This window comes from Thunnus albacares, chromosome 21 (genome assembly GCF_914725855.1).
Source record: "Thunnus albacares chromosome 21, fThuAlb1.1, whole genome shotgun sequence".
NCBI lineage: Eukaryota > Metazoa > Chordata > Actinopteri > Scombriformes > Scombridae > Thunnus > Thunnus albacares.
This window is the reverse complement of record NC_058126.1, coordinates 3,541,342-3,553,156: the sequence shown is the minus strand read 5'-3', so window position 1 is coordinate 3,553,156 and position 11,815 is coordinate 3,541,342. Positions and strand designations below refer to the sequence as shown.

Genomic DNA, 11,815 nt, shown 5'->3' with positions numbered 1-11,815 from the left:
AAAAGCTCAATAACAGTGAGCATTTAAACGCACTCTGTGTCTCATCTACTGTGTTTTAGATGTGATAAATCCTCCACCTGTCTCGTGCCCGGCTGATGACAGCTCAGGTAAGAGCACGAGCGCAGGTGACAGCTCCGTCTGTAGCAGCTGTGACAGTTAATAAACGTTCAACAGCCTCAGTTTATCCAGAAAACACACACACAGGGATGTTGTGGGCCAAGCGGTGTGTGTGAATGAATGAGACTGCCGCAGGAGCAAGGGTCGCAAAGTTTATTAAGCCCCGCCTCTAAACAGCCATTGGCTGACAGCTCGACGCTGTCGTCATGCTGCGTTCAAAGACCAAAGGAAATACAAGACGCAGCAACCAGAGATGTTATCCATCAAACTACTCCCCCAGAATTATGCATGAAGAGTTCTAGTACTTGTTTTTGAGTTAAAAACAAACAAACAAAACAACTAATAATAATTGTATAAGTGAAATAATTAAGAGAGAATTAAGTAAACCTGCGTCTGCATTTGTTTGGAAAAATCTGCAAGGTTATTACCAGGGATTTTTGTTTGTTTGTTTGTTTCATATGAGGTGTGAGGGGTGTCTGAAAATATTGCACACAGGGGCAGACTTTACCACAAGGCAAGGCAAGGCAGGAAACTAACAAACAGCTAAGAAATTATAAATATTACAGACAAATAGAGTTTTAAAGGCCTTTTTGTTAAGAGAGGTCCCAGTAGTTTTAAAATAAAGTTTAAAATCCTTTAAGAAAACAAAATAAAGGGGTTTTGCTTAATAAGATCAATACCTTTATATAAAAAAACTGTCTTTTTCAGATCTGTGAAAATAGCACATTATGGATATACAAACAAAAATTATGACATATATTAGTGATAATAAAACCTGCAAGATCTTGCCAACATATTGTAGTGTGAGAACAGATCCAAAGCAGTGTTTCAGAGTTTTTCAAAATGACTTGTTTACATAAATATCAGGTTTAAATCTTGTCATGTAATGCTGAACTGGATGTGAATAATCTTACATGTCACTTCATTTATCTTATCTGTGATTAAATATTTATGTGGTAATATCCATCGATCCTATTGTAGACACTCTATATGTAATACAAAGTTACATTCAGGAACATTTTGTTGAAAAAGAGACCTGCTGGCTCTGTTGTTATTCTTTGATGTAGAAGAAAAATACATTTTCCCTTTGAAAGGAATCAGTGGGATTAACAGAGGAGATTTGAACAAGTTGTTTAATGTACATTTATGAGTTTTGTTCTGTTTGCAAGTACAGTGTCATATTTGTTTTAAGACACTGCTAAGAATAGTAATTTATGTCTACTTTTTATTTTTTGTTTGTTTGCACAATAAAAAAATACAATTTTTTATAAGAGATTTAAAGGACCAGTGTGTAGGATTTAGTGGCAATTACTTAGTGTATAATCACCTGAAAATAAGAACTAAAGACTGGCTCTAGAGAGGGCCTTTTGTGTTTTTCGTAAGTTTCACAGCCGCCATAGGTTCTCCTACATGCTTGGATGGAAGGCAGCCTGGTCGCCAGAATAAAACATTGGCATTGTACGTTTCTGCAAACCACAGATACATTGAATATCTACGTCTCAACACGTGTTATACGTATCATATCAACATTTCAACAAAATGTATCATATCAACATTTCTAAAGTGATGTAGTTCATGTGAGATCTTTCCCTCACTAACCCTAACCAAGTGGTATTTGTGCCTAAATCTAACTAGACCTTAACCACAGCGTTGTCACATCATAATACATAATTATTCAACGGATAATGGCCAACATTGAAATATTGACATTCAACGTATCTGTGGTTTGCAGAAATGTACAATGCCAAAGTTTTGTTCTGGCATTTGGGTTGTGGAAGGGGAGGGGTATTCAGCTGGTTGCGATCTGTGACTTCACCACTAGATGCCACTAAATCCTACAGACTGGTCCTTTAAAGATTTGATATGTACACAAAGACATTCATATATATATACAAGCACACATTTACAAATTTACAGCAATTAAAGTGATACATAAATTTAAAGAGAGATAAAAGTTTATACAAAGATCTCTCCTAAAAGCCCAAGACAAGACAAACAGAATTACATTAAATAAAAATAAAAACTTTGGATGGAATATAGTTTTTCCACAAAACAAAGTTAAATTACCTTGTTAAAAATTCTTAAAACTACATCTAGTCTTTCTCCCTCATTACATAAATAATCCAGAGTATATGAATAAAAATATTTCAGTAGTTTTAACTGCTGGACAGAAGATGTCTCCTCCTTCACCGTAAAGTCCGTTCTCAGTGTTTGTGCACCGGAGGCTTCAAGTTTGCTTTAGTTTACAAGTTTACTCCTCATCACACTGGGAAGACAATTGGCTTCCAGTTTAGTTGCGATGTCATAAAGCCATATTTGAACATACATATCTTAAGCTGAGATTTAAGGTGTGCACAGAGAAACTTTCCACTATCAGCAGATTAATGTTGAAATTTCAATATCTGCGTTTCAAAGACAGCCGGGCAAACTCCATCTGCTGAGGAAAACTGTGTGATACAGTCAAAAGCTGCAGAACAGCAACTAAACACTTGTCTTTTATATACTGTTATAATATCAGATGTTAACATTTCCAAAGTTTGAGCTGAACATATGTAGAAATGCTGCCTGCAAGTCAAAAGTCAGGGCTTCAACCTGCTTCGAAAGCTTCATTTGCAAAGTTATTTCTACTTCCCCATCAAACTGCCCACAAAAGGCTGTTTGTTCTGTAACCTTTGTTGCTAAGGTTGTTTCACGGGTTGTTCACAAACTGGCTCTTCTAACTGTCTTCTGCTATAAATCCTGTGGGTTTATTCTGAATTTGGAAAATATTCCTTTAGTTTTTGTGCACCACACACATGGAATTATCTTCAACACATCCTCAAGATCGACGCTCTCGCTAGCCCTGGACAACTCAAGACTATGATCTCAAACCACTTCACTGTTTCCACTGACTATTGTCCTCTTTTGATCTATTTAAGTCTCTTTGTATCTCGACATTGTTGCAAATGAAGGAAACCTCAATGATTTTTGAGGCTTAAATGAAGGTTTAAATTACTTGAATGAATATTTTGGATTTCATTTCATCTCCAACATGTGCAGATGTATTTGGGAAGTTCACATTTTGAGTAAAGAAGGAGAAAAATAAGTGAAATCCTGCTACTATAGTTTGTTTATATAGCCTCCAGAGCTGAAAAAAGCTTCCTAAAAGTGTGTCCTCTTCCATGGAGACCACCATGTTGAGAGAGGGCCTTTCAAGTTTTTCATGAGTTTCATGGCCACAGTAGGTTCCCCTATATGCTTGGAAGGGGACGGGGAGGGGAGGGGTATTCAGTCGGTTGCAATCTGCAACCTCACCACTAGATGCCACTAAATCCTTCACACTGGTCCTTTAAAGCCTCTGGAAAGGCAAATCCATGATTGGCTATGAATTATGTAATTTGGGATCTGATGTGCATATAGTAAACAGCTAAAAAGTATGAGAACATAGCCTCTGACATATCCTATGTAATTCTTCAGAAAGTTTGTCTCTTCCCTTGTTACTGGGTTGCAGTTAGGCGGGGCTAAACTAGGGAATTTATTACGTAATAAATACCTGCCCAATCATATTTAAGAGAAAGATGATTGACGTGGCTATCCGGCCAAGCTGACTTCACAACACTTACTCTTGTCTCCTGCATGCAGTGCACTTTTCTTTGCTTTTAGCTAGATTGAGAATTCAAATTAGCCTGATATGGTTTGAAAGTTACTGTGTTAAGCTAACTAGCAGACTCAGGTACACCACCCAAATCTGTATTAATCACGGAGTGGAGTGTGGATAAGTAGCTCAAAAGTGTAGCATAGTAAAGCTAATGCTAACCGTTTCATGTTAGTGAATGAAAGATGCTAAACGATTAGCGCCAAACTCCAGGAGTGATAGTTAAATAAAAACACAGTTTCAGGTGGTCTAACCTAGTTTGTTAGTTAGGGGATTATTCAAGCTTTCAACCAAGCAGGGTCTATTTGATAGATTTGGTAGTTAACAGCAAAATGTTTAAGCTATGCTAACCGTTTCATGTAAGTGAATGGAAGATGCTAAAACGATTAGCATCATACTCTGGGAGGTATAGTTAAATAAAAACACAGATTTGGGTGGTTTAACCTGCTTTGCTAGTTAGTCAATTAGTCAAGCTTTCTAACCAAGTAGTGTCCATTTGATAGATTTGGTAATTTATTCCATATCAGCAAAACATTTTAGTGAATGAATAGAAAATAAAACGGTACTTGAGCTGAAAGTGAGCTGTCAATCAAACGTGATCTGGACACGCCCACACAGTCCTGAGAAATGCTTTGAGCAGCCAAATGAGCCGTTTCTGAGCTAAGTCTTCTAATAGTTATGAAAGTTTATTTTCATTCAGATTTTTGTGGATGCTTCATGAGACACTCAACTTTGATATCATATATGCATTTTTATGATTTCAAGCCACGTTTCCAGAGGCTTTAAAGAGACAGGAGCTAAAACGGCCTGTTTCAGACAGAGGCTGAACTGAGGGGCTGCATAAAGGTATAAGACAAATAAGGAGTTTTTTTTTTTTACTGTAAATCATGCAAAGATATTCCAGAAGGGGTTCCAGAATATAAATATACACCAAGAGGTGTGCTTGATATGTCTCCTTTAAAAATTAGAGTTAACAGGAGCTCATGTCCGCCAGCAGATGGCTCTAAACTCCCTCAAAGTTAAATCTCATGTTCACTCTGAACAAACAGATCAGGGAGATTCTCAGAAGCACATGCACTAAACCACACAGCATCAACAACAGGAAACACAGTGTAACTAACCTGCTGCCCGCTGTTCTGTTTTATGGTAATATATGGGGCACTGCATCTGACTTTAGAGATGAGTGTTGATGCCAGTAACTTAAAACATGGCATGAATGTGGGCGGTTGATTGAAGCCTCGTTCTGAAAATTTGCAGCATGCTGTTTCTGCTTAACAGATATTAACCAATGAATCTTGATCTTTCCTACATGCAAATTTAAAATTTTACATTATTGCTCTGTCGATTTTAAGTTTTCCTTTGGTTCCTCTCAGTCTTATCAAGCTAAATCTGCCCTGTTACTGGAATTATTTCAAACTGATCAATTTACTTATTTCCTCCTGGCAGAAAGTGATACATAAATATATATTATATATTTCCCGCCTCTTCATTGTGCTTCACATCAACCCGAGATGTTCACAGAGGAAGGGGTCGACCTCACAGAGAAACTCAATCATCTCTGAACTCGCAGCTTCACCTTTCTTCCTCACCGTGTCGATGACAAAACGAGCCTTGTCGCTTTTGTTTTGCATCTCATCCGCTGACTCCCTCTCAGAGTCAGTTATCACCTTTTTCTCAAACATCTTGTCCAACAGACTTTTGAGAACAGGTCCTGATATCCCATCGATGAAGCAGGTCCGTATGTCCATCAGCCTCTCGTTTGAAGGGAGACTCTGAGCACACTGTCTTCGGGGCTTTGTTACTCCAGCAGACAAAAGACAAACCTGCCTTTCCCAGACACAGCAGGAGCTGTTCTTATCTTTCAAAAACAGCTTAATATTTTTCATGACTGTTTTTAAATTCACCTGGAATGATGGGAAGTAGTTGTCGTAGGACTCCTCATCAAATTCTGCTTCTGTTGGTTGAACTAGAACTGAGTCGTCTTCAGGACTAGTGGACAGTGTGTACTCCTGCTTTGGGAGCAGTTTACAGTGTGCAGGTGTCTCGATGTACCTCTCATCTCCAACTAACTTCTTCCTCGTGCGCAGCACATCACGCAGCACGACGTTCTTTGGTAGCAACAACACATTGAGGAGAGATTCTGGATCAGGATCAGTTGGGGGTCTGTAGAACAGCAGCACCATCACTCGGACCGGGTCAGGAGGAGAGTCTTCATCCTTGACATTACCGAAACCAGAAAACCCTGTGATGTTTATAATGACATGAGTCTCTGTTATCTTATGAGGAGTAATAAACTCGATGTCCTCATCATTCACATGAGCAACTGACAAGAATTCACATCCACCTGTGGAGCGGATCTCACAGTGTGGGAGATGAAGCTGACACACAGACTGCTGGAGACATCTGATGTCAAACAGGGGTCCTGCAGGCTTCTTGTGATGTTGGGCCAGTAGTCTGCGGTTCCAAGAGACAATCCTGTAAACCATGTCCCCTTCTCCCTCCATGTGAAACACCAGACCTGTCACACTGCACTGGTACAGGCCTGGACGAGACCAGTGGAAGCTGTAGGTTTCCTCATTTTCATCAACAGTGATATCAGGTGAAAACTCCTCAAAGTTGTCTTTTAAAAACATGTCAGGTAAACTATCAGCTTGTGTAAAATTCTTGTTCTTTGCAGAAGGTATTTGACTAAATGCAGGCACGCTGTGAGAACGAGGCAAGCAGCTGGAGTGTCTTCTCCTCAAACTGGGATCCGAGGAGCAGGTTTGGAAGTGAGAACAGGTTGACAGGGTTTCAGTGACAGAGTAGCACTCAGTTGTAACAGGTGCCTCCATTTCCACCAGGGCTTCATAGTCAACTTTTGACTCACTTTCAGAGGGCATAGACAAAAGATAAATTGCATCATGCACTCCGTCTCCTTCAGTACAGACATTGGAGTCCTGGAAGACTGCAGGCCCGCCTTGGAGAGGTGGGGGGTCAGCAACAGTAGGGGCCCGGAACCGAGATCCAACTAAGATGGACAAATAATCAGGTTGAGGTCGCGCTTTTAGAGGTTGATATGAGTCATTGATGCCACCGTTGGCACCGGTCTTCCTATAATTTACTCTGTGTTGTATCCCTGAAGCATAGTAAGTTCTAGATTCAGAGGTATTGTGAGAATTATCTCTGCAAATCCTGGACAGAGCGCCCCTGATCGTTCTGGCTGCTCTGCTGAAACAAGACGCTTCTCTTTCTGTTCTTTTATTTTCCACAGCTGGTGGCATTTGGTGATACTTATCTCTGTCCCTCTTCTGAGGAAGTAAGCGGTATGTGTCATTTTGTCTGAAGCGAGGAGGTGTCTGTGCTCCGTGTTCATTCATTCTTTTTCTCATCTCAGAGTTTTTAGACATATTCAAACTGCTCCTGTTCCCTGAAATAAAGTAGAGGATGCACAAATGAAATCTCCCATAAACATTCCAGTTTGTTCATTCAACAAAATACAATTCTGTATAGGTTTTTAACCCAAATACCGCAAATGATTAACCATATTAAGTCTGCTATTGGCTCTCCCACCCTTTCTTGCCACAATATGTCACACCCCTTGTGGATTTGCCCTCATCAGGAAGAGCTCATGTTCACAAAAAGAGTCTCTGAATGTCCTTTTAGGAAATCTGCCTGGACTATTTCATGAAAAAAAGACCTGCTGTCATACCTGTGCTGTCTTCATTGGATTTGGGGCAGGTATTCACTGATATTTCTTACTATACAGTCACAATTTGAGATGCAGTAGCTTTTACAAACCTTGTAGAGGGATTTGTTGGTCACTTTTTATTGCATCAATTAAACATTTGACAGAACAACTTCCTAATGAAACCTTAGTGATATTTTTTAAGGTCATTTCGATTACTTAACTTTACCTGCGATGGTGCCTTTAACAGTTCGTCTATAATACAGGATGTTACAGAATTGTTCCCTCAGCTTTTTCCTCTCAGCTCATGATTTTTCTCACTTTCAATAAATCCAAATATCATATAAATTATATTAAGTTCATTGAAACAACAAATAACACAAATGACTGCCTAATAGTAAGTTCACTGTGGACTGGACTGGTAAATCTGTCTGTATTTTTGTTGTTGAAATAATGCAGAATAACTCACTGGTTCATTTTCATTAATATACACATTGAACAGTATTATATTTAATAAAAACAATTATTATAAATGCTAACCAGTAAAACAATTATGCTCAGTGTTTCAGTTTCAGCCACATGTGATGTAAAGATAAACTGATCATCCCACACAAATGTACATACTGTAATCTACATTTCTAACAAACTCACAAACACAAGTTTTAGCTATTATTTCAAATGTTAACACATCAGTTTTATATCTGACTTACCTGTGAGCTGCACAGGACGAGTTCAGTCTTCAAACAATGTTAAAAAAAGATCAAATGGCAGAGATGGTTGGTTAACTTGTGGTTTTCAAACCTCTGTGTCTGTGTTTTCTTCCTCGTCTGGTTTTCGTCACAAAAACTAAGCTGAATTTTAGTAAGAGGTTATTTTCAGTCTTTCATCCTGCAATTTTTTTTCTCAAAAAAATCCCCCAAACTACCAACAACAAACAGAAAATACAACAGCCTAATAATGCTGCATTGTTTAATATAAGGACTATGATATAGATAATAAGGACTGTGTGTGTGGTGTCTAAGGGAAATTCTGTTTTATAGTTTCTGTTATACGCTGTTATGAAACTGATGACTGATTGTTATTCCCCATCACTATCATGTAGCTCTGATGTTCCTATGATATTTTTAGTATGTGTAAAGGTTTCTGAATTGTGAATTAGTTTGTGTTCTTTGTCTTTAGGGTGCCCCCTGCTGCAATTCATTCACAATCCAGCAGTGGTTCCCAACCTGGGGGTCAGGACCCCTACAAGGTAGTCTTTTTAAATATACTGTAGCTTCTGAAAATGTATTTTTATGTTATTCTCTAATTCAATCTGGGTAAATTTGTCTGCATGTGTGTATTTTTTTTTTTGGGCACAATTTGGCCACTTGGAGACGTTTCGGAGAGGTTTGGGGACACCAGTGACACCACAAACTAAAAACTCCTTAGCTCCCATAAGGTTAGGCCTAGAGGTCTTGAATTTTGTATAGGTGTGGTCAACAAGATGTAGAAGGTATGTGATGATTTGCATAGTTCTGGCATAAAGCACGTACTAGTTATTGTTATTCAAATATGACTCATTATAGACGAGGACCAAAAATTTTTTTGAATCATATTTGAACTGATGTAGTTTTGGTTGTGTTTTAGCCACATGCTAAACAAGCACATTTCTAGAAATAAGAATATGTTACCTTTCAAATGAAGCCTGATTTATGCATATCGACCCCACAGTTCTTCTGTTATAAGCTTTTCCATTTGGGTATGCCAAATAGGCGAAAATTCCAGAAAAGGGTGGATGTTAAGAGGCTACAGCAAATGTGTTCACATATTATTCATAATTTTGTCTCAATCATGTTTGATATAAGCGCATCTCTGATAAAGGACACAAGCTGAAATGCATTAGTCTTAAAATAAAGTTGTTCTTTATACTACAAGTTGCTCTAGTTCTAACCCCTTTGGACTTCTTTCCTCCTCCATGCACCTTAGACATAGGTGAAGTTGTGCCAGAAATCCCTTCTCTGCTTTTACACACACTGGATTTACCACAAGTTGACTCTATATAGTTCATGACATATCTCATGGATGTTCAAAAGACACAGGGTTGAGGTCTTTCTGTATTTTAGTGAGTTTTATAAATCAAATCAAGTCAAAACAACTTTGTTGTCCTCCTTTGTTGCAAAAAAGTAGAAATTCGTCTTCAGCTTGCAGCATGACAATCAACAATATCAAATTATTCATATCAAACATGACAGAAACAGCAAGTGAAAACATTTTACTGTAGGGTAAAGTCCCCGCATGTTTCAAAGGCAGACAGCACAAGCCTCAAACAACAGACCGGCTCTTTTTTCAATCCCCCAGGAATGCTGGCCAATAATATATAAGTGAGAGTCCCAAACTTCTCACTGACCAGACCATCTAAACAACCCCCTGCAAACAGAAAGGATCCTGCATGGTCACCAAACCAGACCACTGACCCAAACCACCTTTAATCCTTCAAGCTACAAGAGCCAGGAAGATGGGAAGACCAATTCACACCCCAGTGTGAATTGATAGACGCCATTTGCATAAATGACCCCCACCAATAGTTATCATAGCTCACCTCTAAGAGCCAGTCACACACAGAGATGAGCTGGCACCAACTTTAATCCGACTGTGGATTTTGATTTTCAGGACTTGAGTGATCAACTCAAGAACTGATCACTGGACAAACCAGCATAAGGTACAAGACATGCAGCACAATATGCCATGCTCCAGTGACACACACACACACACACACAGATACACACCCTTAAATGACATGGACCCCTGTCGTTTGCAGTCAGATCAAGAAGAACAGACGACTGTAAAACCCATGGACTTACAAATGTAGTTACAAATGTAGTTTTAGATTTTAGATTTTAGGACAATTATTGTTGTATGTTAATGTGTGTGTATATCACAATATGTGTTGTATGTACTTAGGTTAGACTTTTATTCCACTGCCTTTATACCAAGAAATGTACCACTAATCCCATCATCCATGATAATGCTATCATGTTTAGTACCATTCTGCTTGTTTCACTTTCAGAACGCTAAAGCTACTATCAAAATAGCAAAATTAGGAATCATGAAATTGTTAAATTGTAAATACTTTGATTAATGGTTTAACCGTATTCAGGAACTGTACCTGCCTGTCTGTGGACAGGAGGGGACTGACTCTGCTCCCCCAGAACTCTGCAACCCCTGGGATCAGCCAGGATGCACCTTCTGAGCGGGCAGACTGAAACTTTTAAACAGTGTCTTATCTGTGACACCGTGCTGTTTTAGGCTGCTCTTTTGGGCTGCTTTTTGCTGTTTGCTGGTTCTTCTTGCTTTTGTTTTTGTCTTCTTGCTTTCTGCCATGCTGGTTGAAAGCTTGCATTTTGTCTGAAGATGTGATTCAGAGCAATAGGAAGTAAAACCCCAAAAGTCTTGAGTTGAGGATCAAGCCTAGGAGAACATGAACCAGGAGCTCTCTTCCAATGGGAACTTTTCATCTCCGGACTGGCTGACTTACTTATCATTACAAGATCCAGACTCCAGCTTCTCAACCCAGCACATCGGACTCCATTCTCTGCAAGAAGCTACCCCAGGGAGCAAGCAAGTATTCGTACAAAACCCTCATCAACTTGTTTAACCTTTATGCTTTCGTGATATGTAATTTCAATTGGCAATTCAAAACTAAGCTGTTGTACTGTTGATTTGACTCACTGCTTCTCAGGTAACAGTCATCTCATCTGTTTGTCAGGTCTCTCATACCAACTACACAATACATAACTCTGCATCATGCATTTCAATCATTCACTAGCCATAGCCTTGTGTACCAGTTTTCCTTTCCCTCTTGTGTCTTGTTTGTAAAATGTTGTAGTGTTTAGTACTTGTAACTGTAGTATTTGTAATAAATGTACATGTAATTAAAATGAACTTGTTTGTGTTTTATTGTGCTTGCATCTCAGTCACATAACCTTAAAAGACATATACCCTTGCAAAATCATAATTATGTTTAATAACAATCATAATTCTAATTGACTTCTCTTGTGTTTCCAACAAGGAAGACTATTTCCCTATTATTATACCTACTCTAATATGAGATATGTCGCTGGACAAATAATTTCATGTTGGAGTTGTGCACAATAATAATTCATAATTCCCCATAAAATCATAATGATATTCGATTGCACAAATTCCAACATTACACTATATTAGATGCAACTTCATAAAAAGAAAAGACTAAATGGCTGGAAATGACAAGACCAATTTAAGAAGTAAAATGATACATGGGATTCAAACCAATGTTGGCATGTCCATTAAGTACTGGTTTAATTGATGTATGGCATGTGGGATGAATGATTAATTTTTGTAGATATTTTTCATTGCACAGAGACTCTGTACTGTCTCCC

At 38.6% G+C, this 11,815-nt stretch overlaps 1 protein-coding gene across 1 annotated transcript; it reads right to left on the bottom strand.

Annotated features, from left to right (window-relative positions):
• Positions 1-4,975: 4,975 nt before the first annotated feature.
• LOC122972988 (NACHT, LRR and PYD domains-containing protein 1b allele 3-like) lies at positions 4,976-7,110 on the bottom strand. The gene has a single exon (XM_044340434.1). The coding sequence runs from the start codon at positions 7,108-7,110 to the stop codon at positions 5,248-5,250; it is 1,863 nt and encodes a 620-aa protein (XP_044196369.1). The 3' UTR covers positions 4,976-5,247.
• Positions 7,111-11,815: the final 4,705 nt, after the last annotated feature.

Excerpts from the sequence above, each read along its gene's own strand:
- LOC122972988 (XM_044340434.1), bottom strand. The coding sequence starts at position 7,110 with ATGAATGAACACGGAGCACAGACACCTCCTCGCTTCAGACAAAATGAC.